Here is a 27832-nt window from a genome sequence, read left to right on the forward strand (position 1 = left end):
CCAATTTACATGCGTTGGTTGGAATTCAATTCCAACTACACCATTCAGACTTCTTAGAGAACTACTTTGTATTTCCTAAACATGAAATTAAAAGGAGAGACGTATATATATATATATATATATATATATATATATATATATATATATATATTTTAACACAGGCTCCAACTTCAATTGTTAAGTGTAATTTACTTTAAAACCAATACATTATAACATCGTTCATTCCATCCTTCTGTATATTCAGTAACATTTTTCTGTGTATATTTTCAAATTTGAAATAATTATTTCAAATATATATATATATATATATATATATATATATATACTGTGAATGTGAACTCACTAAATCGGTGAATCTGTAAATATGGTACAACATCCATCCAATTTCCACGTCTTGTTCTACATTTTTTGATTAAAATGTATGTGTTATATTTCTGTATATTAACAATCAGCGGTGACTCCAGTAGTTCTGCATTTGTTTTTGATAAAAATATAATATGTGTTATATTTCTGTATATTAACAATCAGCGGTGACTCCAGTAGTTCTGCATTTGTACGTGGATTTGCTGCAACTTTTCTTCGTTTCCTCACGTTGAGCGGTCGTTCATTATCCCCCCCAAAGTAAATAATGATCCGCTTCGGTGTTTGTTTTTCTTCCAACATAATTCCATCAATAACTTTTAGGAGCGGTAAACTAGTGAGAACAGTTTTTCTCCTCTCTTGTACCCAAAATGTCCTGATCAGTTAAGTGCAGTTGGTCACATCTGCAAATTACAACAGCTTCATGCATGCCTTGTTATCTTTGTAAAGGAATATTTACTGATCGGATCTGCATTGCATCTCCTCAGTTGAAGTTTGAATTAGTCCACTCCCCAAGGCGGATTAACACGACGGTTTTAGGACCCTGATCCCATTGCGGAAGCGCTCTCATCATCATCATCATCATCAGCAGCAGCAGCATCATTTTTCATCCCCATCGTTTCTTCCAACTTCCGCTGCTGTGATGCTCGCTGTGGCCCCACAAGCTTTTTTCGCGTCACTCATGGTGCTGGCGAGCTGCCAAGACGACGAGAGACCTTACGTCGTCTTACAGAAGCAAAACCTGGGTAGGAAATCAACACGATTGCAAGAGCGGGATGATTATTAGCTCCAAGTGGCTTCCGGAAGTAGTGACAATCAGAAAATGGCCAAAATAAGCAGTTACTAATGAATGCATTGAATGCGTTTTTGTTTTTTTTGGGCGGTGTATAGTCGCGCTCGGGAGCGTCCTCGGCGTCCTCCTGCTGCTGATGACCATCATGGCCGTGTGCGTCTACAAGCCTCTCTCCAGGCGCTGAGCGTGTGCTCGCTCCTCAGTCACGGACACAAAAACTCAACGATCGAACTTCAACCACCACTCCGATGATCATCCAAAACCACCGCGCCAAAGAAAGGCGGGCCTCACAATGACTGGAGTGGCACCGCCGCTTTTTCACCTTGTCCCCCCCACCTCATGCAATATACACTGCTCCAAATCATACTTGTTGTACAATATAAGTGCAATCACTGTTCGGGTTGTATAACTTTATTATTTATTTGGAGTGATGAGGACTAGCTGTTAATGCACCTCATTGACCTCACAATGTAAATAAATGCTTCGGGTGTTTTCCGCATTACGTGAGGCAAGTGTTGTTCATTAAACCAAGAGAATCTAATGAGTTGTATTAAAAAAAATAAAAAAAATAAAAATAAAAAAATAAAAAAAATAAAAAAAAAGAGACTGAGCTCAGTTTGAAGCACAAGTCTAAACAGTATGTTTCAAGGGGATTTACAATAAAAAAAAAAAAAAATCACCTTTATGACTTGACAGTAGTATATGATAAATATGATTGGTAAAAAAATAAAACAGCAGCAGCCATTTCTGGCCCCATCTTGTACCTCGAATTTTATGAACCACCGCACCCAAAGAAAAACAACCGACGAGGCATGACTTACGCAGTGGAAATCATTTATCGCACTCGCAGCCACGCCCATGCAGGAAAAAAAAAAAAAAGATTTTGTCTTTTTCTGGGGTAACAAAAGATCACGTGCGCAATAAATGATGGACACCTGGTAAATCATGCCATCTCTAATTGCTTGTTTTTCCTCAGGCAGGTTGGTTTCTTGTATATCAAAGCCAGAAACAACAGATTTTTTTCCACAGATCATATTTATCATGTACTACTGTCAAATAAATAATTATTTTTTAACAATTTTTGAATTTTAAAAACTCCCCTTTTAATCAAGAAAAAAAACCTAAACATTACTTTCCTATTAAAGGCAAAGTTTCTGATGCAGCTTTATGAAATGCATAAAATTGTACCTTAAAGTCGAGTTTCTGCATTTTCCTAAATTAAGTTCATTAAGTCACGGTCATAGTATTTATGGAAATAAAGTGCTTTTATTTTAGGAACAGCTGCAGCTCAAATGGTTTGTTACAAAGATTTATTTTGACTGAATCAAAGTTGGTCTTATTATTATTATTATTATTTTTTAAAACGTTGGCAAAATATCGTTATAACGGCTCTTTTTGCATCACATCCCGCGAAAGGTGAGATTTCCAGGCACCGCTCAAGTTAGTGGAAAACAACTAAGTACAGTGGTTATTCAACATCACGGTGCACGCAACTCGCTTCCTATCTGAGAGTTAAAAACTTCAAAAAGTTGTAGGGGCGGCACAAGCTAAACTTTCCATGAAGTAACAGACAAACGAGTCTGTTGGCACGTGCTGAAACAACAAAAGCAATGAATCCTTTGTTGCCGACGTGCCTGCACACAACTCAAGAGGTTTGCAGTTGTTTGTGGCGAGAGAAGGACCAATCAAGGCCGACTGCCTTTTGGAATATCAACAGACAGCTCGCGCAGGACTGCACCCCTGCACAGACTGCTGTTTTAATTTTCTGAGGCTTCATGCTGGTATTTGCTCCGGCAGCAAAAAAAAATCATACAAATTCCACTTAAAACAAACAAAACAATATATACAGTTGCTGCCTGAAATTTGCCTTCTTACAGCATTTTCTTCTTGGCCAACTGAAAAGTACAAGAAACCTGCATGTACTTTTACTTCGTAGTATGGCAGCGATATCCGTGAAACTACCAGTAGTTTAAAACTTACTTCCACAGAGAGCGTTTGTAGAACTTGATCCTGAGATTTCCGTTATTCAACGGAAATGCCTTGTAGCATTAAACCCTTCATGGTCCTCAGTAAAGTGACGCTGTGGGAATGTTTTTATTCCCCAAACTATAAAGGATTTAGGATTAGAGCCATGCCGAGAAAATAAAACTCTGCTCTGGCACTTAACAGTTAAATGGGAGTGCCAACTTATGTGGAGTCACCTGAAGTAGTCATTTTTTGATAACATTCTTATGAGCTGCCTTAAGATTGAGATATGACAGGGTTGCAGTTAAAAGGTACTAAAAGCCCACAATACCTCAGAGCCTATTGATCAAGCTGGAAGACGTGAGACTCAGCATGTGTACACGGAATAACGTGTACCCTCTTACCAAAAAAAAACACCCTTTAAAAAGTTAAGATATCGAGTTTTGCCTGTGCAACACAAGGCTGTTAAAGGTCAAATCTGCTGTTGCATAGAAGACAGGAAGTGTAAATTGAGGTGAGGCGGCCGCTTTCGGATCAATTTCGATTCCCTCTTCAACCTTCTACTTGTCAGTGAGCGACAGCTGCAAAATTCGCTCCAGCTCCTCTTCCTCCCGCTTCCTAAGCTGCTCCTCTCGCTCCTGAGCTCGCGCGGAGAGCTCCAGGGCCAAGTGGAGCTCCGAGTCGTGGCTTGAGGCAGAGAAGGTGCTTGTGGGGCTGGACGTGTCGCCATAATCCACTAGCACGCCCTCTGGGATACTCCTGGAATGACAGAGGACATGGAACGGTAAGTAGTGATGGCGAGATGACGCTTCGTGAGGCATCGCAACGCTTCGGCTATTGGTCCGAGTAACGGTTCATTTCTTCATGTGCACACAAAACCCCTGCTAGGCATGTGCACAATCACAGGCAGCTGTAGCTTAACCAAGTGTGATGCATTTTTGCATCTTTTTGGCTCTTGTGAATGACTATCAGAATCAGAATCATCTTTATTTGCCAAGTATGTCCAAAACACACAAGGAATTATTACAAAACTATGTACTATGTATTACAAAACAATGTTTGACCAAGTAATTTCCAGACAAAGTGTATAATATATTAATTTTGAACGTACTCTGTGCGGGTAAAATGTTCATCATCACTGATGTGGCAGGTTAGAGAATGTTTTTCCTGTCACTTTGGGAAAATTGCATGGGAAAATTGCAAGTGCTTATTTAGAAATAACAGTTTATCACCACTTTTTTTTTTTTTTTTAAGTGATTCATTCAAGAGCAACATTATATAAAAGGGGCTATAGTAATTTTTCCTCTCCCAGTGGGATTTTATTGTACCCTGCTCACCTTTGAATAAAATAAGAAACAGTGGAAAATACAGTTCTTGATAACCAAATGCAATAACCCTCAAGTCATATTTATCCGGCACGGTCCTGCCTGAGGTTCAAACTCACACGACCAGCATACCCCAGGTTGACCAAGCGCTAGGCTACTAGCCCACAGTGCCGGCTAAGCGAGCGACCAGCAGGCTGTTTCCGAGGATTCCGACGACTGAAGTTTGGCACCACGAGAGCTGTAATACCTCGCTCTCTTTCTCCTTTCCAAGCTACAGTATGTCCAAACTTTATGCTATAAACACTCTCCAAACTCTAGTAGCCTATACAAACTATACAATCTTTATCCCAACTCTGAGCTGACCGCGACTCTCGTTTCGTCCATGTGAGGTTAATGGCTCTCCCTATGGTTCGCTGGAATCCAAAAGCTTTAGAAATGGCTTTGTAACCATTTCCAGACTGACAGATGTCAATTACTTTATTTCTCGACTGTTCTGGAATTTCTTTGGATCGTGTCATTTTGTTGCAGCTTTCTAAGCTCTTTTGCCTGATTTGATTTTCCCGGGACAGATTCAGTTTAAGTGATTTCTTAATTGAACAGGTCTGAAGATAATAAGGCTTGGGTGTGATCAGTAAAAAATAACCAAAGATTGTAATAAGCCACATTTAATTCATGATTTAACAAGGAGCTAATTATTTTTTCCACTTAGGGCCAGGTAACCTTGAATCATATGTTTCCTTAATAAATGAAATCACCATTTAAAAAGAGCATTTTAAGTTTTCTTGGGTTATATTTGTCTGATGTCTAATATTTACATTTGTTTGATGATCTTAAACAAAGTGGGGAAACTATGCAAAAATATAAGAATTTGAGAAGGGGGCCAATACGGCACTGTAGAAGCATGTGAAAATCTACCTGTCACTCTGGCTGTTGACCATGACGTTAGTGTGTTCGCTGTTTGCGTCATCCTCAATCCCCTCCTGGAAAGACAAAAAGGTGACAAGCATTCCCAATACAACGTATCAGCCTGTGGAAACGTAGAAGATGATGCAAACGAGGGATGACCGGTAATGCCCCACCTGGTCTGGGACGATGTGGGAATCCAGGAGACTTTGATGGATCGCGTACTGCAAAAACTCCTCGTCATTAGTGGAGGCAGGCACGTGACGGCCGCCCCCTCGGCGGTGGTAGTTGTCAGGTATCGCAAACACAGATGGACACACCTGGAATGTTGGAGGTACTGGATACACATGAAAGCCACGGTTGATGAAAAGACAGCGTTCGATACGTTTAGTTGTTCAATTGAGTATGTTCCTACTTGTGGCCTCTTCATCGTCTCCTGACGATGACGGCGTGGCTGCTGGTGTTATGTTGGCTTCCTCTTCAGTGCTACATTTATTAACGTTACCAAAAGTAATCCTGGCATTCAGCACATGAAATAGAGGAATCTCTGAAAAACAGAAGATACCACTTCGTTTTTGTATGCTTCAGGAAAAAGTGGGTTCTCAGATTTACAAAGTAATGACAAGCACCAATTTTGATAGGAAATCCAGGGGGGAATTTCAGCGTGACAAAGTCCCGTAGCCGTGCAAAATGCGAGCTGGTCCGAGCCATGAGGTCAATGATAGGGGTCACCTGCTCCACCAGGGACAGAGGATGATCTTCACTCATCCACAATGTACCTTTAAACCTGTGTGAGAAGGTAACGCCGCTTGAATGCTGACGATGAATACAATGGAAAACTCGGTTTTGAAGTTTCTTAAGGATCGTTGTCTAACCTCTGCGTTCGGACGCTCAGCTCAATCGGTCGGCCGATGTCTCTGTTGACCAAATCGAAATTGGGATTGAAATATTCCTCTGGAATGATGGCTGTGGGATTTGTGGCAGTTGCATATTCGAGTGTCAGGTCCTGTAAGAGCAAGCATTCATCGAATCAACTAACGGGAACAAAAAACTTTATGTACTGTACTCTCACTGGCAGACAAAATTTTGTACACCTGCACAATGTATCGCTATAAAATTATTTCATTGCCAAGATAATCTCAGTTTTGTCTGATACTGTCAGGGAGGCCTCATACTACAGGAATAGACATCGTCAAAGGTATAAATCTCAAGTTATACAAAAATATTTTTATCAATTCCCATGCAATGTAGACAAAAGCTGTGCAAGGGCTAAAGAATGAGGCTTTAAATTCTGATCTGGAAAAGGTACAAATTGCTGAATTTCTTCTCACTTCTTGCTGGTTCAGTCACTAAAACTACATCAAAGTGTCACTTCCAGCCCATTTGTAACATTTTTATGTCATGCTCCTTGCAGCAGAAAATAACTTGGAACCAACAAATGGAGAAATATTTCTCTCTCGCTTTTGGTCCTTGTTAGAAGTCTCCACTCTGAGTGCCATTGTCATTTCCTTCTGGGAACGTTTGACAACGCGCTTGGATGTGATCGCATTGGAGTGTGCATGGGTAGCCTGTTGGTCAGTGAGTGTATGTATTCAACCTGTGTGATCACTGGATGCTCGCATTACCCCTTGTGCACTAATGTGTTGTTCAACGGTCCCAAGCAGAGACTCCAGGATGTTCCTTTCACCTTTTAAGAGAAAGTCCAAGTTTTACTATTCTCTACTAATAAAACTATACACTATACACTAATAAAACTATACACTCTCACAAACACAATCACAAACGTATAATCTAGGTCTGAACTATATAATATATATATATATATATAATAGTTTTACAGGTGACGTATTAAGCATCTTAAAGGCAAACTAAACTCCCTTTGGCTGGGGGGACAATAATACCTTTTATGTGCCACCACTCGTCTAAACACAGTATTCTGGTTCATATTGTGTTTGTTTAATAACAATTAAACAGATTACTTAATCAAGTTTACTCCATCTCAGGTGGCAGCCATGTTTGGCAGTATCGCCCCCTCTACTGTCGACCGAAATTAACGTCACAACTGCTCGTGCTTGCGTTGTGGACGTCACGTGACCACATATGCTGCGATAACTAGCATAACTGCAGGTTGAAGACATGATGGTTTGAACAAAATCTTAGTAAATTTGGGTTCAAACCATCATGTCATCAATCTGTAGCAATGGTAGTTATAACAGGATATTCATGATGAAACGGAAATTTGATTTGCTTTGTTGTGTAATTTTATACTTACACTCCAGAGACCCAACTATTTGCATACAAGCAATTAAAAGTCAATTTTCCATAATACGTCCCCTTTTACTTTCCATCCACCTACCTTTTATCTTGGCTTTCTCCTCATTTGTAAGATGTTCAGTCCTTGTCCTGATGACCACATTCACATTGTTCACACTGAAAACCTAATAACGCAATGACAAACAACAGTAATGAAGAATATTTTTTTCTTTGACATTGTACATATTTGAGTTGTTTTTCATTGATTTAAATCAAAGAACATTTCTTTTAACCTTTGTTTCAAATCCGTTGACTACTTCAGTTTTGTCAGTCCTCCAGCCCCAAATCCCAGACTTGTTCCTATCAAGATGACAAAACAGAAAACTATCATCAATAAAATGGAAAGTGCACCATGTACTGTCGTTAAATATTCAACAAAACAGACAATAAAAAGCTAGAACATATATTTTTTAAATGCTCCCCTTTTAGAGTGAGATTTGATCATGTGAAGATGAAAAATTCAGGAAGACGTTTTCCCTTGCCCGGACGTGGGTCACCGGGTCCCCCCACTTGGAACCAGGCCTGGAGGTGGGGCTCGAAGGCAAGCGCCTGGTGTCCGGGCCTGCACCCATGGGGCCTGGCTGGGCACAGCCCAAAAGGGTAACGTGGGTCCCCCTTCCCATGACCTCACCACCTGTGGGAGGGGCCATAGGAGTCGGGTGCAATGTGAGCTTGGCGATCCGATCCCCGGCTACAGAAGCTGGCTCTAGGGACGTGGAACGTCACCTCTCTGGCAGGGAAGGAACCCGAGCTGGTGTGCGAGGTCAAGAAGGTCCCATCCCATCCCCAGGTTGGGGATGGGATCCTGCCCCAAGTAGAGGGGTTCAAGTATCTTGGGGTCTTGTTCATGAGTGAGGGAAGAATGGGACGGGAGATCGACAGGTGGATCGGTGCAGCGTCCGCAGTGATGCGGAATTTGTATCGGTCCGTTGTGGTAAAGAAGGAGCTAAGCCGAAAGGCGAAGCTCTCGATTTACCGGTCGATCTACGTTCCTACCCTCATCTATGGTCACGAGCTGTGGGTCGTGACCTAAAAAACATGATCCCGGATACAAGCGGCCGAAATGAGTTTCCTCAGCAGGGTGTCCGGGCTCTCCCTTAGAGATAGGGTGAGAAGCTCCGTCATCCGGGAGGAGCTCAGAGTAGACGCGCTGCTCCTCCACATGGAGAGGAGCCAGATGAGGTGGCTGGGGCATCTGATTCGGATGCCTCCCGGACGCTTCCCCGGTGAGGTGTTCCGGGCATGTCGCATCGGGAGGAGACCCCGGGGACGACCCGGGACACGCCGGAGAGACTATGTCTCTCGGCTGGCCTGGGAATGCCTCGGGATCACCCCGGAAGAACTGGATGAAGTGACTGGTGAAAGGGAAGTCTGGGCATCCCTGCTAAATCTACTGCCCCCGCGACCCGACCTTGGATAAGCAGTCGAAAATGGATGGATGGATTTGATTATGTAAAAAAGCAAGATCCTCAAACACATGATCTGGACTTGCCATATTTTAGAGCTGTGGATGGGTTTTAACAACATGGATATGTAAAGGCAGAGGATCCAAAAAAGATAAAGTAAACAAGCATGGTATGGAGGCTGATATGCGTGGGTGAACAGTTTCGTGCACCTCCATATAAAATCTCTCTGTAATGTTGCCTCGTTGCTCTTTGAAGGCCACAACAGTTTGGAGATTCTAGCACCAATAATCTTTTAAATTCATGACTCTTCATGACTGCACACTTATACATATATTGGGTAGGATTCCTTGCAACTTTGTTCCTGCTCATATAATCTGTTGGAGCAGTAAAATTGGAACAAGTCTCATCAAAGTGAAGTTGACGGCAAGCTCAGTGGGCAACCTGTGAGAAAGACAAGTGAACACAATGACGCACTTGCCTCTCAAAAGCAATGTCCTTGGTGTCCAGGTAGGTGTTGACGATTGGAGTGGTCAACCTTTTGGCCACTTCCTGTTCTGCTGGCTGCATTGACTCCAGTGTGACATCCTCCATCTCTTGCGATATTATGAAACGCTCTGTGTCCACCACTTGCTCATCGTGGTTCACCTCCATCAACTCTGCACTTGAATCTGTCAAGGAGCTTATTTAGTTACATTCTCGATATCAGAAAAAGTTGTTCTCTTCATTTTGTTGTAGACACACACACACACACACCATCTCCTCTAAAAATGTAGCTCCTTCGCCCTCTGATCCAAGTCATGTTCTCAAAGCCTAGAAGAGTGGCATCCACACGAAGGCTTGCTCCACTTTTCCAAATGCGACACACATCACTTGGGCAAACCCGGGACACAAGAGGGACTGTGAAGCAACATAGTATGAGTGAAATAATACAAACAGAATATATAAAAGGGAATGGAAAAACACTATGGGCCATTTTAATACAAGAGGTAAATGATGTAGTTGGTTCTGTATGACCTCAAAAGCCTTTGTTTGTTGTAAATACACCACAACAATGACAGTTAACGTGCAAAGGGGAACAAAAAAGTACTACGTTTGCACACAAAACTTACTCCAGCTGGTGAATTCCCACTTCATTTCCATATAGAAGTCTGGAGACTGTTGATGAAAGGAAGAAAGAAAGCGACTAGTATGATTTGTAAATGTTGCTGAAAACAAAATACTTGTTAGGTCAAACCTTTCGGATCTTTGACAAAAGCTCAGGTACTCCTTCCAAAGCAGTAGATGCTTTGAGGTAGTCTCTCCGCTGAAGAACTAACTGAACCATCTCTGGATCTCCCGTGCTGACGGCTTCCTGCAGCACTAGATAGAGCGACAGAGACAGAAAAGACAAGGAGTTAAAATCTGCAGAAACAGCAAAATAATGTACACCAGTGAGACGCATCCAGGAAACAGCAGCGCCTGTAGCGGTTTAATGCAAACCTGTCCAATTATTGGCATTTTCTTTAGTAACTTGAGCTCCGTGTCTGAGGAGAACCCTAACCGACTCCATGTGTCCGAGTGACACAGCCAGGTGCAGAGGTGTCCGACCTCTGGGATCCACAGTCTCAATGTCATTCTGGGGGAAATCCATAAGAAATGAATTTCAAGAAATGTTGCGCAGAGAGAGCACAAAATGCACATCTCTAATGACACATTACTGTAATGGATAACATACACAATGCTTAAAAAAAAAAAAAAAAGTCCTCTACAAATAGCATCATGACACAAAACGATGTTATGAGCTCATATGATATTAGTTCTGAAACAAGGTCACCTCTTTAGTGATTCATTAAGATAATGTTCCAAATTATTTAGGATGGATGGAGGTCACGGCAATTAAATCGTCCACAATAACGCATGTTGAACGAATAAAGACTAATCATCATTAATCAGTGGGTATAAAATGTCGACACATCCACGCCGCTGTTGAAATACCTGTACCAGGTTTCTGTGATTGATATATATATATATATATATATATATATATATATATATTTTTTTTTTTAAAACACGAGACAAATCATTTAAAAACTTTTGCCACAATTACTGTTACCTATAACACGTATGACTCAATTGAGGGGGGGGGGGGGAATAATCTTTTTGAGGGGGTTAGTAAAAAATAAACAACTGAGGTGATGTGGTTGCATTGGTGTGCACACCCTCTTGTACTTGGGGATGTTTGGATTAGAATCAAACAATTACATTCAAACTAATGTTAAAAAGGTGTGAGCACACACCTGACATTACTTAAAGTGCCCCCCCCCCCCCCCATTTAAACCATATGATAATTTTCTGTATACAGTATATACTTTTTGTGACATTTTTGTTTGGCGGCGCGACGTTGAGTTTTCGAATGGAAAATGTGTGACTTAATTCAATAAAGGTTGAGAAACACTGCATTTAAAAGCCGAACAACACTAACAGACACAAAAAGTCTCCGTAAATCCGCGTTGGATACAACTGCACTCTGTTGCCCTCTCTTAATAACCGCCGTGTTAAACTGAATACGTAGTGTCAATTAAAACTCAGCATTTTCACCTTTTTAAGACAGAATTGATTGAGCATGTGTACCTAATGTTGTGGCCGGTGAGTGCATACAGGTTAAATGATACGGGGGGGGGGGGGGGGGGGGGGGTAATAATAATGGCATCCATTAAACAGAAACCGAAGTGGTGAACATATTAACGTCACACGTGTGGTAATGCCCAGGATCAGTCAAATAAGGCGGCAGGCTTTTTTTTTTTTTTTTTTTAAATCACTAGCAGATCGGTAGCTTCGCTGAGCTAACAATCATTAGTGCCTTCCATTTGCGGCTAGACAGCCTCTTTACTAACCTGTGGCAGTATAATTTGCTGCTCCAGCTTCCTGTAATTATTTTCCCAAACTGAAGAGTGCAGCGGGAACTCCATTCGGATGTCTTCGCTAACATTAGCTGAGGACATCTTCTCCCGATGTGGAGCCTTATAGCAACGTTAGCGAGCTTCTTCTCGACACGACCGCAGTGATAGCTGTGCCTTCCCCCAGCCAACTTGTAAAATTATTGTCGGTCATGGCGTTGACATTTCTCGAAGAATAAATCGGAGTAGTAGCAGTCTCACAAAACTTAAGCCCAAGCGTTCCCCAAAACAAAAGTTCCAACAAGGAAGTGACAGGAAGAGTCCATAACAATGACAGGGGCAACCCACCTAAAAACAAAGTCGTACCACACCAGAATGTATGTACTTAAAACACATACGAATATATTCGAGATTTTAAATTTGTTGTAGTTTCGTAAAATGGATTGGCATTGCGCTAAAGATTACATTGTGTTAAATGTTTTGTCCCCCATAATTCAAATAGTCAGTTCCAGTAGGGGCACGTCCATTCAACGTAATAGCATGGGGGTGTCAACATATTTTACAAACACATGTACCGATAAAAACATAATTTACAATTGTTATATATAGCTATAAAGTCTGATACACGACATAAGTAATGTATTCATCTTAACTGTGCGGGTATGCTATATGTATTCCAAATAAATAGAAAATAAACTGCGCTGGATATTTACTCCAACAAATAAGATCGCCGGTTGCATTTAGTGCCATGATAAAAAAAAATTATATATATATATATATATATATATATATATAATGACGTGCTGTGCGACACCTATGATGCCATTTGTAAGCTTTACTCTTTGTTACCACGTCTTGCGATTCATTTGTAATTGTTTGTCATTATATGGACATAATTTAAAAGGGACACACAAAGCTCACGAATGTCTCTCAAGTCTCACCTCATTCAACCATGACTGTGATGCTGCTGAACTCATCATCATGCAACTGCTGTAGCTGTCGCATCGCCACTACAAATTCTCCCGTTAACACCCGCAAAGAAACGATGAAACAATAACACCTTTCCCCTCAGTTATGTATGTCAGGCTATTTGGCACACAACAAACTCCACCAAAACGGAATAAATATTCCAGTTTATGAATAAAACTGTGATTTACTATAATAAAAGTACAAAAACAAGAGCGGTGTTTTCTATGTTTCCGTTTATTTGAGGTGTAAGGTTTCCTGTAAGACACAGCTGGGGGTTCGCTAAATTCACGTGTGAACAGACAGCAGACGTTGAAGCGCGCTGTAGTGTTGCGGCTGTCTGTCTACCACAGACCGCAGCGCGTCCCATTAAGCGGGCGTAGCGTTGTCGACTAGCCAGCTGCTAAGTCAGCTAACTTTTAAGGCAATAACCATTCAAGCACTGCAGCCGAATGGCGTTATAATGCTTTTCAAAACAGCCTCTGTTGGACGTAGCGTCTCGGCGTTCGGGGTCGCCTTTAATTGGCTAGCTTTTAGCTAACGCGGAAGGCATCCCCAGGGAGTCATCAATGACCAGCAGAACACTGAGCTAATTTCTGCAAGCATTTCCCACCGTCAAGGATGTCCAAACGCACGAGGAACACGGAGGTGTGCGCAGACTGTTGCGTCCCAGGTAAACGGACGTAGTCCCCACTGTCACCGTTCGCTCGTATCCGTTATTTCATTACATCGACGTGTGACGTGTTCACACTCGGTCCTCTCGTATCGCACTCTTGTGCTTTTGATTCTAATCGGATTGTTAGTGTTCTGCCCACCCACGCTGCTGTCTACTTGACTGCTAAATGTAAAGTGCGACACGTTTAGTGTTGTTGACACAAAACGAGGTCCCAGGGGAGGATGCTATTTCACCCCAAGCGACCGCTTCCGGTCAGCTCTTGTTCGATTTTTATGATCAGATTGTTCAAATGGATCGATACACAACAACGATCTGTCTGGGTTGACATTTTAAGACGCTCCAATTTTTGAACAAAATATATAGCAATAAGACTGCAGTTTGTTATTTTTTTGTTTTGTTTTTTGAATGAATTCAAATTGTCATTCCCCACATCCTAATGTTGTTGTTGTTTTTTTTTTTTTTTACATGCTAGACAGCATAATCACATTCACATCTTGTGACTTGTTAGATTATAAGATGATTGCACTTAATGTAAAGAGCTCTTACCATTTTCCTTAATTTATTGTGAAAACATTTCCGGTCAAAAGATTGTTGTATTTGAATTCCTGACTATCAATACTTGTATGCTTGTGAGCGAAATCCCTTTTCTATAGTTATGACGTGATGTTTTTCAGCAAGCACAGGAAGCCAAAGAGGATGCTGACTGAATTGACCGAGTGTTTTCCATTCGGAAGTCTTTTACTGAGGGGGATATCCTGTAAAAAAACAAACAAACAAAAAACTATAAATTAAAAAACCCAGGCAGGAGCATAATTGATTCATAGAGAAACATATTTAATTCCTTTCAGTCTTTAGCCTTTTTCCTTCTCATCCTGTCATTCTGACATGTTAAGGTCTCCACAGCAGCTGGCCTCACTTGCCCCTCCCTGCAACTGTGACCAGTTGTTGGCTGTGAATATTTTTAGATTTTCAAGATCTGCTATTAAATTTAGAAGCACTTGTTGAGGAAAAGTGTGAAGGAGGCCCACCAGCGGCGGGGTCTTGAAGGCCGATAGTTTAGGTGAGACTCTTCAAACTGCAACCAGGCGCCATGAAGGATCCATCCAAGGATCAGCCAATCGCACAGCTTACAATTTATTGGTTGTATGACTTTATCGTCAGACACAACAGAATTTAGAGGAAGTGTGGTGTGGAGGTCAGAGTGGTTGTTGCTTTGAGGAGCAACTTTAAGGACTAGATTTCAAATCCTACTGTATTTGGCAATACAGTAGCATCACGATATATGTATATATAGCTGTGATTCTTGCTCAGGGATCGTCTCCTTTTTACACTAAGCTGTCAGTGTGGGCTCGTAAAGGCCTTAAAAGCCTCCCATAGCTTTCATCTGCATCTGGTATTTTTGCATAAGTGCAGTACCTCTCCCAAGGAAGTTATGTGTTCATCAGCGATGGTTTGTTCAGTGTTGTAAGCTTGTGTGCAACCTCCAGTCTCCTTTAAAAAAACATTTTTTTAAATATATATTTCAACCTTGATTTTTGTTTTTATGATTGGTTGGTGTCCTTCTAAGAATATCCCCAATAATAATAAAAAAAAAAGTCCTAAAGTCCCTACCATATTGTTTAAGTTGCTCTTCTTTAAAATACAAACTAGTTGCGACAGAATCAACAGCACCTCTGCTGCTTGCAGTCAAGTAGTGCACCCAATCGCCTCAATTATTTGATCAACAAATATATATGCCAATCCCTAATTGAATCCAAACGGGTTATGAAGAAATCTGTATAAAACTTTAGATATGGATGAAAATGAATTATTTTATATTCAGACCCCTAGATCAGTCATTCCCAATCAGGACTAGTGTGATATATCATTTAAGTGCCGCCGGGAAATATCCAGTTACACTTAATTTGTCCGACTATTATTCATTAGAACTTAGAAATATATCTTTGTTCATCTATTCATGCCAGCGCCTTACAGTGACAGACTGAACAATTCTCTTCAATTGCAAAATAAAACTGCATAGCCACCTGTTGCCACTTATCCAAAAGAAGAGAGTATATCAGTTTTGTCTGCAATAAAACTCCCACGCCCAGATTACACACTGATTCATCATAAAAAGTACATTTGTGAGTAAATGCAGACAAGATAATCATTATTTAACTAGTCATACATTTTGCGCCGTTTTTGTTTGGTCGTGTGCCAAGTGATTTTTGTAATGTAAAATGGGCGCCTTGACTCAATAAAGGTTGGCCAACATTGCGGCCCAAGATTGTAGCGGTTCACTTATTGATGTTAGCAGGTGAAAAATATTTAAGCTTTGGCCAAGCCCTGCTCTATCTATTCCTTATAACATAACATTTTAACTAAGAGACACTGAAATAGATTGTTGTTGTGCATTGATTAGTTATTACCTTCAAAAAGGAGGGTATTTTGAGTGTTCATTGTTCTTTTATTTGTTAGTTTGGTAGGTACGTGATGGGCCAAAAGGGAAGGAACCCTTTAAAACTGTAAAGAAAAAAAACAGCCCCTTTATACTTGTCTGTAATAAGTGTCTATTATTTGACATCTCACGTAGTAACAGTTAGGAGCTAAATAAGCGTTGTGTTCCCTTCTGCACAGAACCCCGCTGGGCCTCAGTGAACAGGGGCGTGTTGATTTGTGATGAGTGCTGCAGTGTTCATCGAAGTCTGGGTAGACACAGCTCACAAGTTCGCCACTTGACGCACACGCCTTGGCCTCCTACACAGCTACAAGTAGCGCATATCTCTTTGTTTCCTCTTGTTTTGTATCATTCGAGGAACGTGATGTAATATGACAGCATGACTTCAGATAACGTCTTTGCTTATTTTGTGGACTAATGTAAATCAAATGCTGCATACCTGTTTGGACAGTTTTTCCATTCAATAGCAGAAGAAAATGTGTCCCAACATTGACTGATCGTGTACATACAAGTGTGTAGATTGTGGCCTAAATTGGAAAGTGTTACTGCATTCTTCTGAATGGAGCAAAGTTTTCCATGTTTGCTTTTCATTTCACCTAGATGGTTCAGATGTTGTACAGCAACGGTGCTAATTCAATTTGGGAGCACTCCCTTCTGGACCCAGCATCTGTGATGACTGGAAAACGCAAGGCCAACCCCCAGGACAAATTGCAGTGAGTTGTTCTTATTTTAAAACAATTACATTTTCCTCGCATGACGTTCGCTCGTGCTTACTTGTCTCTATGTGAACTGCTTTATTTTGTGTGTTCCTCATAGCCCCAACAAATCAGAATTCATCAAAGCCAAATATCAAATGTTGGCGTTTGTCCACCGCATGCCTTGTCGGGAGGATGACAGCTCGACAGCCAAAGATCTGAGTAAGGTGAGGAGAAATACTGCTGCTGCTCACAAGGAACATTCAACATCAGTTCCTGGTAAATCTAAGTTATTTTCTTGTTTCTTCTAGCAACTGCATTCAAGTGTTCGCACTGGGAATCTTGAGACCTGTTTGCGGTTGCTCTCTCTTGGAGCTCAAGCAAACTTTTTTCACCCTGTAAGGTTCCCGCCACTTTATGTCCAACCTACTTGTAGGTTCCTAATTAATGAAGCCTCAGCCTGACGCTGTAATCATTCCCTCGTCATCCCCGACTTCGTCAGAGAAACGAAAACTCGAGACACTCCTCTTTATTCTGCTCCATCAAAATGAAAGCAATGTTACTAAGTAGCATTATTCCAGGTTAAGCGAGATACAGATTAAGGTGAATAAAGAGATGGAAAAAGAGAGCAAAGAGGTGAAAAAACAAAATTCCACTCTGCTTGCCTGACTGCATTACTCACCAGATGCCTCTCAAATATTATGAAAGCTATATGAAATGTTTAACATTCTAAAGTATCCACACACATTTTTAGTCCAATTCTGAACAATTTTATCTGTAAATAGTCCCATTTTTTTCCCCCTTATCATGTCACACATCCCAAAAACATGCATTAATTGGAGACTCTAAATTGCCCGTAGGCATGACTGTGAGTGCAAATGGTTGTTTGTTTCTATGTGCCCTGCGATTGGCTGGCAACCAGTTCAGGGTGTACCCCGCCTCCTGCCCGATGACAGCTGGGATAGGCTCCAGCACGCCCGCGACCCTCGTGAGGAGAAGCGGCTCAGAAAATGGATGGATGGATGGATGTCAACCTTTTTTTTATCTAAATATTAATTTGTATTCTTTAATTAAATTGTATTTAGACTCGTACATCTACACTATCTGAGTTTTGGTCTCACATTGTCACTCTTCAAGGAAAAAGGAAACACTCCCTTGCATGTGGCAGCTAAGGCAGGACAAGTCTCTCAGGCTGAACTGTTAACTGTTTACGGCGCAGATCCTGGAGCCCCTGATAGCAACGGCAAAACTCCCATTGACTACGCAAGGTTAGTCGTGTCATTATAATGCTCACACAAGTCTGTTGGGATCCTCCTTCTTGGGGCTTAATAAGGTTTTAATGTGTGTCACCTTAGGGAGGCGGGCCACCACGACCTGGCAGATAGACTGGTGGAGATTCAGTATGAGCTGACCGATCGGCTGGCGTTCTACCTCTGTGGGCGAAAACCAGGTTTGCTGCAATTTCAGTGAATAGTGAAGGTTAAAATAAGAGTCTTACCAATTATGCTTGTTTCAGTACTTAAATTTAAAAGTAGAAAATATTGTTAATTTTTTTATTTTTTTGGTAATGGTACACACATGGCTCTCCATTCACTGCATGCAGTTGAACTGTGCCGAAGACTAGTTCGAATGCTGCAGTTTTTTCAACTTTAGGGGCATTAGAGCACTACCAGTCTGGAATTTTTCACTGATTTTCTTAAATTGAGCCATTACTGTGATTTAGTAGGGGGAAAAAAGCAAGCCAAGAATCATATTCATTTAGACTGATATCTGACACAAGGCAGTTAGGTTAGAGGGTCAGTAAGTAAACAGTTCCTCTCAGGAAGAAAGCAAGAATCAAATGGTAAAAATGGTAAATGGACTGCACTCCTATAGATACCGCAATATAGAAATCCCTTTAGACAAACTCACATCGGGCAGTTATTTTTAAATGACTTCTGAGATCTGACACTTGCAATTTTCCTTGCAGTTGATCAACGATCTTGCATAATTATATGTGTGCAATGTTACTAGTCTCGCGTTTGAGAGTTAAGGCCAGAACAATCTTCTTGTTCCCTTCAGATCACAAAAATGGGCAGCACTTCATTGTTCCTCAAATGGCTGACAGGTAAGCTAAACAGTAAAAACAATGTTGTCCTACTGAGTGGTTTGAACGTAAAACTGCAAAGCGAGGCAGTTGCAGCTGCCAGTAGTTGTCTTTGCTTTGAAGTGGCTTGTTGGGACTCGTTGAAACATTTAGTGTCAGTGTCGGAGGAACTAGAGTACCTACGAATACGTCACACTTTTAGCCTTTATTCTTGTCAGAGAACAAGCTCAAATATTTCTTCATTCAAATTATCATGTTTGGTGTTTTTTTTTCTTTTCTTTTCTTTTTTTTCCCTTCTTTTTTTGCATTCTGTTGATGAATAAGGAACATGTAAGTATGATCGAATGGCATGCTGATGAATGTTTGACGTTAGGTTTCAGCAGCACGTTGATGATAATTATTATATCACTGTAGCAGTTTAGATTTATCGGAACTGGCCAAGGCAGCAAAGAAGAAGCTGCAGTCAGTAAGTGATGGTGCAGTGGACAATATTTTATTTCCACAGTGTCTCTTCTCTCATTAAAAAGTCAAACTTTGTTACTCTTGTGCAGCTAAGTAATCATTTGTTCGAGGAGCTGGCCATGGACGTGTATGATGAGGTGGACAGGCGAGAAACTGATGCAGGTAAAGGTTTCCGCAGAGCCTGTTGAGAATTTAGTTGGATTGTGACCAAAAAGTATTACACTGTCATATATAAAAGTAACATACTTTTGAGTTTATGTGAAAAGAGTTTTTCAATGAATAAATATTCTTAAAAAAAAAAGTAGGACCAAATCACTTTGAAAATATGGCAAAACAGATTTTTCTTTTTTCAGGGCAGCGTGTCTGCCAAATGTGTACCGTGTGTTACGGCAGGACTGCTGCGAGTGCATCACTGTGGGGGATGAAAGCTTACGCAGGCGTGAGGACACTCATGCTGGTGGAAATAAGTCCAGTTATGTCTTATATGGCGTCTCCATTGCCATCTCTTGCTAAAATTAACATGAAAAGGGGTTCTGCACTGACTTCTATTCTGAGATATGTTTCTGTGTTGTTACTGTTACACTGATGTTTAAAATAAAACCTCGCTGGGTTGATTTCATTTTTCCCCGTCTCTTGAAGTGTGGCTAGCAACACAGAATCACAGTGCGCTCGTGACGGAGACAACTGTGGTGCCATTCCTTCCTGTCAATCCAGAGTATTCATCCACAAGAAACCAGGCATGTTGGCATCCCACAATGATTTATTTCCCACTTGCCATACTGACATCATAATTATGAGGTTTTTTGTTGTTGTTGTTAGGGACGCCAGAAACTTGCCAGATTCAACGCACATGAATTTGCAACTCTTGTGATAGACATATTAAGTGATGCAAAGCGGAGACAACAAGGGAATTCAGCAGCCAGCCCCAAAGGTGAGAACATAAAGCCCTCTTTCAACCAAGCACCACAGTTTACCTCCTATTAAGATGTTTTGGCTGGCCAAAGGTTGTGAAGTGGTACCAAAACAGCTGACGGTACTGTACCACCAGCAGCAGAAATGAATTCTGTTAGATTGGTTGACAGAGAATTGTCACTTCCATGTAAGGACAAGGAACACAAAAATGTTCTCAGCACAAGTCTTGCCTTCTTGCAATTAAAAGTCACATGGCAAGAATAACGTGTCCAGAATGCTTGGATGTACGCCACATTCTTATTCGCCGTGTTGCATTCTTCTTGTTTTGTGAATGCATTGCAGGGTTGTACTGTGTCATGCTGCTATGATGCCACAGTATTTACCTGGTTAGTTATTTACAAGCTATCGCCACCTGACCTACACACAAGCCAGATCTGGGCATACTGTTTCAGACCGTACTGGGACGAGCTGAGCTTGTTTCTAGTAAGACACGACAAATTTAGCACAGAAGAGGAATTCCACATTGTGTCTTTTGATTGCAGATAATGTGGAACTTCTCCTGAAGAATATGTCTGCCAGGCCATGCAGCGACAGCCAGGATAACGACCAGCCCGACTATGATAGCGTAGCGTCTGATGAGGATACAGACCAAGAGCTCCCTTCAAGTAAAGGAGATCGAACGAAGGTAACGTGCTTCGACTTTCTCAAATTGAAAGCATGACCTTCACCGTCATATGTTCTGCTTTCCAACAGAGCCTGGATTCTGACCTCTCCGACGGCCCAATCACCATGCAGGAGTACCTTGAGGTGAAGAACGCGCTCTCGGCCTCCGAGGCCAAAATCCAGCATCTCCTGAAAGCCAACAGCAACCTGAGCGACGAGCTGCGACTGATGCAGAAAAAGGTATCCGCCGGGCTCCAACAATAAGATCACTAACAACACCGAGGGCCAGGACTGAGTCAGGGTGGGGATCGGTGTGGGGGGGCCACAGCGGTCCGGCCTGTGCCTTGTAATTTGGGCGTGACTTCGTGAACAGGAAGGCTGCTGTGACACCCTTCTGCTCCACCCTCCCTCTGTTGTCGGCCAGCATGCTTGCTCGTAGTCGTCTGAAGAGGAGATCACTCCAGTTCGTTTCACAATAAGAATGGTGTCATGTTTCTAACAAGAATGTTTTAAAATGCATGTTTTTCATTTGTTTTAATCCATTACGTAGGTGACAATGACTAACTTGATTTGTATGCGTGTGCCTTGCTTCATCTCATTTTGTGCTCGTTGCAATGTTTTTGAACATTTAGAACGTGGATATATTGTTTGAGTTGTTTTCCCAAATGGGTCATAGAAAATGGAGACACTGTATCATTATTCATGTAATTTAAGCAACATGACTCTGCTTATTTTTGCAGGAGTATTTTGAAAATGATCCATTTGGGCCCTGATTTGACTTATTCTGTGGGGGGAAAAAAATAATCTATGTGGTTACGTTTGTTAGTTTTTACTGTTTGGACAGAAAAGGCAAATTGTATGAATAAATGTGGTAGAGGTCATTATGGTTTGTACAGTAAATATGCAGTATAGTCAAGTCAGTATCATTTTAGCAACCATATACTGGTATTTTATCACAGGACAGTATTGTAGATGTCTCGCAAAAGTATTTTTCCATCTGGCAAACACATACGTGGTAGTGTTGTGCTCCTCACATAGTATGATGAGTGGAGTTCGCTTCACCATGTTCAACATTCAATCCATATCCAATCCAGTGTGAATGGAGTGATGCACTCTAATCCAGAATGACAACACAACCTCTTTCTTTAGTCAATTCTTAAACCTCCATTGCTGCTAGCTCTTGTTCTGTAGCTGCATCTCTGACTCCACTTCCACTTGTGTCACCTAGCTGTGCAAACAGCCCTTTGCTTGCTCATCACTGGCTTTTTCAATTTAAGCTTAAAAAGAAAGGCGATCCTCCTGTGACGTGAAGTGGTTGAAGGCTTGCTTTGCGAAGAACTCCTCTTAGTGTGTTGCTGACCGTCTCTTCCAGCTGCAATCTCTGCAAAGTGAGAACACCTCTCTTAGGCGGCAGGTCACAGCCAATATCTATCAGATCCCCAGCACGTCAGACTATCCCGACCCCTCCGGTCCTTCAGCCCTGAAACGCCGGCAATCTGCTCGGGCAAGTCGGCCCATGTCTATGTACGAGACCGGCTCGGGCCTGAAGCCCTATCTCCCTAAAGGGGAAAGTCCTTACCCAGAGGAGGCTATTCCCACCCTGCATCCCTTCCCACCTCATGTAAGTAAGAACTGTTCCCTGCATTCCTTCGCCTTTCCCTCCTCACTGGCCCCCTTTCACCTGTCAGTGTCTTCCCTATCTTGCTTTCATTTGTAACGTGGGCATCTTTAAAATCACAATCATCCACTCACACCTCATCTTGTCCGGTTCCGATAAGTTTGCAAGGCCATTTTCTACATATGTCTGTTTACTGGTTTGCCTCTTTTTTTTTTTTTTTTAAGACATCAGTTAGTTGTACTTGCTTGCAGATGCTGTTATCGTGATTTAATTTGCAGTTTTGTACTGTCTTTTGTGTTGATGAAGCATTAAAACAACCATACAAAGACTGTGTTTTTGTACTGCATGACAAACTCGAACTCATCTGCTTTTCTTGGTTCACATGAAGATGCTGCTGCAGTCTCGATTTTGCTCTACAACAAGGGAAATAAGTTGTTTATCAAAACAACTGTAGGTTTTATAAACGATCAAGGTTTTGCCTAGATTTACTAAATTGGATTTAATACCTTTCTTGAAATTACATCTCTAAACAAGTCAAGTCCTTAGGAGTGGTTTAACTAGAAATAATTCACAGATTTAAAATTTTTACAATTTAACAAGATCTTTGTCTCCCCAAACTGTGATTTGGACCACATCTTTAGAAGGAAAAGGGGGCTTTTGTGACCACCTCTTCATCCCTCCCCTCATTTCCGTCCAACCTGTCCTGGTCCAAGGATGAAAGTAATCTAAAGGTTAAGTACTTCCTCATGCGGGCCTCACCTTGCGGGACGCAGCAAGCCCACTTGGTGCTTTCATCACCTTCCTCCTGCCTCACTCTTTTATCGATCTCTTCTCCCTGCCTGCCAATCTGCATGAGCCACCTCACCATCAAACATGTGCCTTCATCAGCGTCACCCTCACTGGCTGGCTAAAAAATGGTCAAGAAAAAAATCTTTAAAAACATTTGTTTTAATTCATTTTGAGTAGTGTTGAATGTAGAAAACAATGTCAGGAGTGACAAAGGACTGTTTTATTTGTAGAAAATGTAGCGTGCACTCACTTGCCACGACATTAGGTAAACCCGCACAATCTAATGTGAGCTGACATCCTGGCTGCAATGAGACCTCAACGGTGATTTTAAGAGTTTGGTTATTTAAATATGTAACCCAAACATTAAAAACAACAACAACCATTTAATCCTATACCACTACAATCACCAACAATGATAAATACTAGGGACGGGTGAGTGGGCCGATTCTGGCCTCTTTTCAAGGTATAGGATACTAGTGAAGGCTGCTGATACCAGCCACCGATAATTAAGGCAAAAAAATCTGACATCCAGTAAGTCCTCCTAGCCAGTAGTTGGCACTGCACTGCAGCTGTTTAAAACATGGTTTTTGTGCTTTGTTCACAATGATCTGTCACTGTGTCAACTGAAATTTGATTTATCGAAAGTATTAGTGGTATCGACACTGTATTCGTGAGTACTCAAGAGTGTATACTCTTACCGTTATCTGTCTGAAAAACAGTGGTAATAAATACGAGATATTGTTACTTGTATGACAGCATCCATCAAGACTGAAAAATATAGGCAACCACTTTAAGATCCCGCTTATGAAGACAAATTCATGGTCAATAAATAATCCTTTTGTTAGCTTAAGTGTTAAAAGTAATCATGCTGCTGTCTCAGACAGTGCAAAACCACTTTGCACAGTAAACCAACATGGTCCCACTCCATCTGCTCACAACTGACGATGATGATCCAGGAGTTTGTGGCTTAGGTCTAAACTTATCTGGTATAATTTCATATTTCATCTGTCATGAGCCACGAGCAACTTTTGTGCTGCACATGTATTTTAACGATAAAGTCCGTGAACATGTACAAAATACTGTTGTCTATGAGGTCTGATTACTTCCAGTGTATATGAGGACAACAGGAACACTCCCAGTGTTTTGTTTTGATTAAGGTTATTTTATGAAGCCATCTGGACTTTTCGTGTCGTCGTCGTCCTGAGCTTTCTTCACAGCCCATACTTGACTTAGAAGGAACAAGCTTTTTTTTCCCCTCATGTTGCTAATGTCATCTCATGTGATCATGGATGTCTCTAGATGAGCGTTTCAGTCTTATTTACTCTGGCAAAGTGCAAAGCCTAATTGGATAAAGATGCAGCATTGCCGTCCCTCCCACCCCCCCTCTCCATAATGCATTTAAAAAAAAAAAAAAAGGTTTTCCATCGTTGTCAGCATTTGCAATTACTTTATGCAGACTAAACAATCTGACTGTACTAACAATAATCATTGAAATGGCTTTATAACATTGTGCACTCTTGCTTCACAGCTTTATTAGCTTGTTTCAAAAGTCCTCTGCAATAGCTTGTACTAGTTTTTATGACATTTGTGATTTGTGCACACTCTCTCTGGCAACAATATAAACATTAAATTACAGTTGGTTTTTATTCCTTTGGGGGTGTGAGTGTGTTGCAGCACTCAACTTATGTTTTCACCACAGATGTTTCTGGTTTATATTCCCAATGACGTGTGCCATCAATCGCTTCCTCTGCAGGCCTCCAAGTTAGAGAAGCAGAGCAGCATGCCTGAAAGCGACTATGACAACACAGTCAATGACTCTGAGGTGGACGATTCAGGGTAGGAACTGTGCGATCATCAAACTGTTATGTCTCTATTAAAAAGAAGTGTGCTCCCAAGCAGTAAAGTTCTGTTCCCTCTGCAGTTTGTGCAGGAGAGGGAGGCTGAGGAGCAGTGGCCGACTGGGGGAGGGCAGCTCCATCCCTGAGCTGGATGACGCGGCGGCGGAGTCGGACCCGACACTTCCCAGCACCGAGGACGTCATCCGCAAAACCGAGCAGATCACCAAGAATATTCAGGAGCTCCTGCGAGCAGCTCAGGATAACAAACATGAGAGGTCAGACACATCAGATCGGTCTCTTCCATTTATACCCTATTCCATTTCACACCTCTTGCATCTCTCGTTATTCTGTTCTGTTTGACTTTGGTCGACTTGTCTGGCGTCTTCACTCCTCTCCTCCCGCTCCGTGTCCTCGGGCCTCGTACCTGTCAGCAGACCGTGTGAGCGTGAAGGTGTGCGCCGCCTCAGACACAGTCTGGGATGTTTCAGCACTCTGGTGCCCTGGGCTGAGAAGCCCCCCGCACCTCTTCATCCACTCAGCCCGCGAACCCCCGCTCCCTCGTCCTGGTACTCTGGCCTCTTTCCCTGCCTCCCAGGCACAGTTTGATCTTCCTCTGTCTCTACCCTTTCTCCGCACCCTTACCCACTAATGAATCATTAGCCACAGACAATATTTCTTACCATCTGCCACTATATTTATTCATGGTTTGGTTTTCATCAGCATGAGTTTGTCTGTTAATCCATGTGTGTTTGAATATATCTAACATAACTTCTTAGTTTCATTCATATAGGTAATATTTTAGATGACTCTAAGATGTTAAATTGTGTTGTATCTGGGTCTGATACTTTATATTTTCAAAATTCCTGAAGGTCACCTCTGCAGGGTGTCATCTTGCCAACAACTGATGATAATTTCTGTCCATACATAGCGGGATTTTAACCGCGATTCTCTGGTCCCAATGAAGTTCTTCGACAAAACGACACCATTTGTCCATTTAGTGGACATTAAAACTTAAATGCTTTAACAGGTGCTGAGGTGCATTTATAAGAATATCATAGAAAAGTTCAAAATTGAAAAATAAATAAACCACAGGAAAGTATCTTGCAAAACACCAATTCTTAACTAATGTCTATATTAAAATTATTTTGTTTGTTTTGTAAAATGCTAATTTCTTGAGATGATAAATTTGACGTATTGGTTAGCTGTAAGCTATAATCATTAAAAAAAAAAAAAAAAATCACTTTGTGTGGCATAAATCTATCTACAATATATATTTTTTACTTTTTTGACTTCAACTACTGAAAAACGTTTTCCATGATATTCTAATTTGTTGTATTGCACCTGTATGTCAAAGCTCAATTTATGTTGTTCAAGTAGCTCTTACTTGGATATTGCCTTTATTTATTGTTGTTTATCTTAACATCTGAAGTTATGGAAGTGGAACTCTCGTCATCCAGCTTTTTTTGTGTGTGTGTGTGGGGGGGGGGGGGTCATAGAATGTGTTGGAAACTGACTTTTACATAACTCTTGAGATGCGTGCTATATTGCTTGAAATGTTGAAGAGCATGGATTTAATTGGATTTGACTGCAGTGTGTTGTGAATTTCTACTACTACGAGTCAAAATGAATCAGCAATCAGAATTTATCATTTTGCTCTCCTCGCAGCTTCATACCCTGCTCAGAAAGAATACACGTTGCTGTAACAGAAATGGCTGCGCTTTTTCCGAAGGTAAGAAAACTCTTAAAAACAGGGGTCTAATAGGTCTCAGTTGCGACCTCGGGTACATATTGCAAACATTTCCCTTTTCATTGAAGAGGCCACGCTCGGAGACCGTGAGAAGCTCTCTGCGCTTGTTGACCTCCAGCGCGTGCAGGCTTCAGAGCGAGTGCAGGAAGGCGGTGCCTCCAGAAGGCTGCCCGGGACCGGACATGCAGCTTGTCACCCAGCAGGTCATCCAATGTGCTTACGATATTGCCAAGGCAGCCAAGCAGCTTGTCACCATCACCACGAAGGAGAACACCAACTGACAGCACTTACAGGGCTGCAGCGCCACCTGCATCTCTGTCCTTGGCTTCTATTTTTTTTCCTTTCTGTTTTTGTTTTCATATTTGTGGTATATGCATGCTTTCATATTTTTTATTATGTTTTATATTTTGGCACAGATGGATGGGCGTCTTTACCAACAAATACTGTTCCTGTAAAAGCACAATTTTCAAGGTTAAAGGTCAAAGTTCTACAACTCCTTTTTGAAAAGCCAAGATGATGAAGCACACTACTAGGAAATCTATCCGATACCACATCATTTAAGCTTCCCCTTGTTGATTGCACAACGCAGTCATCATGATTTAAAGATGACTACCTTTTTGTCGCTTTTTTTTTTTTTTTTTTCTCAACTCTAATTTTACACATACTAGTGCAGCTTTGCAACGCAAACATTTGTGGAATATAAAAGCTCATTTCCACAATTTGCCCTGTGTGTAGCCTGTCAGCAGTTCACTTGCCGCAGCTCATCCGTTAAGTCGGTGAATGCTTGTGTGGTCCACCATTAATTAACGAGACTTAAGTGCATTCAAGTTAAAGATGTTTTTACTCTGCACTATCATGCAGTCTGTGTGCCATTACAGTGATGGCATTGTTACAAATACTTGGAGCTAAAAACCATGTGTGTGTCCACGTGTTTTGTGCTCTGATCTGTTTTGTGTCGTGCAACATCATTGGCTGGAGCTGTCAAAAGTCTCTTGTTTCCTG

General features: G+C 41.5%; 2 protein-coding genes across 9 annotated transcripts; one reads left to right on the forward strand and one right to left on the reverse strand.

Moving 5' to 3' along the window:
- Nucleotides 1-1478: 1478 nt before the first annotated feature.
- On the reverse strand, nucleotides 1479-12938 carry ankrd13a (ankyrin repeat domain 13A). 3 transcript variants are annotated; one of them, XM_061671642.1, is made up of 16 exons: nucleotides 11939-12443; nucleotides 10545-10680; nucleotides 10300-10424; nucleotides 10175-10220; nucleotides 9819-9962; nucleotides 9544-9733; nucleotides 7893-7959; nucleotides 7703-7784; nucleotides 6972-7033; nucleotides 6222-6352; nucleotides 5976-6133; nucleotides 5762-5893; nucleotides 5667-5683; nucleotides 5523-5570; nucleotides 5359-5423; nucleotides 1479-3877 (listed from the first exon to the last, which is right to left on the reverse strand). In XM_061671642.1, exons 1-16 carry the CDS (start codon nucleotides 12044-12046, stop codon nucleotides 3679-3681), a joined length of 1710 nt encoding a protein of 569 aa, XP_061527626.1. In that variant the 5' UTR covers nucleotides 12047-12443; the 3' UTR covers nucleotides 1479-3678. The 3 variants fall into 3 exon arrangements, with proteins under 3 accessions (XP_061527626.1, XP_061527625.1, XP_061527624.1); XM_061671641.1 differs by lacking the exon at nucleotides 11939-12443 and adding an exon at nucleotides 12883-12938 and having other exon boundaries at nucleotides 5523-5683; XM_061671640.1 differs by having other exon boundaries at nucleotides 5523-5683.
- Nucleotides 12939-13237: 299 nt separating this feature from the next.
- On the forward strand, nucleotides 13238-27466 carry git2a (G protein-coupled receptor kinase interacting ArfGAP 2a). Of its 6 annotated transcripts, XM_061671650.1 has the most exons (21): nucleotides 13238-13580; nucleotides 16200-16333; nucleotides 16621-16733; nucleotides 16837-16942; nucleotides 17027-17113; nucleotides 17853-17983; nucleotides 18071-18165; nucleotides 18777-18822; nucleotides 19216-19267; nucleotides 19353-19425; nucleotides 19903-20000; nucleotides 20083-20194; nucleotides 20718-20860; nucleotides 20929-21078; nucleotides 22211-22459; nucleotides 23098-23187; nucleotides 24999-25081; nucleotides 25167-25358; nucleotides 25518-25649; nucleotides 26749-26812; nucleotides 26899-27466. In XM_061671650.1, exons 1-21 carry the CDS (start codon nucleotides 13529-13531, stop codon nucleotides 27109-27111), a joined length of 2415 nt encoding a protein of 804 aa, XP_061527634.1. In that variant the 5' UTR covers nucleotides 13238-13528; the 3' UTR covers nucleotides 27112-27466. The 6 variants fall into 6 exon arrangements, with proteins under 6 accessions (XP_061527634.1, XP_061527629.1, XP_061527630.1 ...); XM_061671645.1 differs by lacking the exon at nucleotides 25518-25649; XM_061671646.1 differs by lacking the exon at nucleotides 25518-25649 and having other exon boundaries at nucleotides 19219-19267.
- The last annotated feature ends 366 nt before the right edge of the window (nucleotides 27467-27832 follow it).

The sequence above is a fragment of the Phycodurus eques genome, chromosome 3 (assembly GCF_024500275.1).
Source record: "Phycodurus eques isolate BA_2022a chromosome 3, UOR_Pequ_1.1, whole genome shotgun sequence".
NCBI lineage: Eukaryota > Metazoa > Chordata > Actinopteri > Syngnathiformes > Syngnathidae > Phycodurus > Phycodurus eques.

Excerpts from the sequence above, each read along its gene's own strand:
- git2a (XM_061671650.1), top strand. The coding sequence starts at position 13,529 with ATGTCCAAACGCACGAGGAACACGGAGGTGTGCGCAGACTGTTGCGTC. Across the intron at positions 17,984-18,070 it reads ACTCCCATTGACTACGCAAG|GGAGGCGGGCCACCACGACC; the intron begins GTTAGTCGTGTC and ends GTGTCACCTTAG. Across the intron at positions 22,460-23,097 it reads TGCATCCCTTCCCACCTCAT|AAGGAAAAGGGGGCTTTTGT; the intron begins GTAAGTAAGAAC and ends CCACATCTTTAG.
- ankrd13a (XM_061671640.1), bottom strand. The coding sequence starts at position 12,046 with ATGTCCTCAGCTAATGTTAGCGAAGACATCCGAATGGAGTTCCCGCTG. Across the intron at positions 7,034-7,702 it reads GGAGAAAGCCAAGATAAAAG|GTGAAAGGAACATCCTGGAG; the intron begins GTAGGTGGATGG and ends TTCTCTTAAAAG. Across the intron at positions 6,353-6,971 it reads AACACATTAGTGCACAAGGG|GACCTGACACTCGAATATGC; the intron begins GTAATGCGAGCA and ends TTGCTCTTACAG.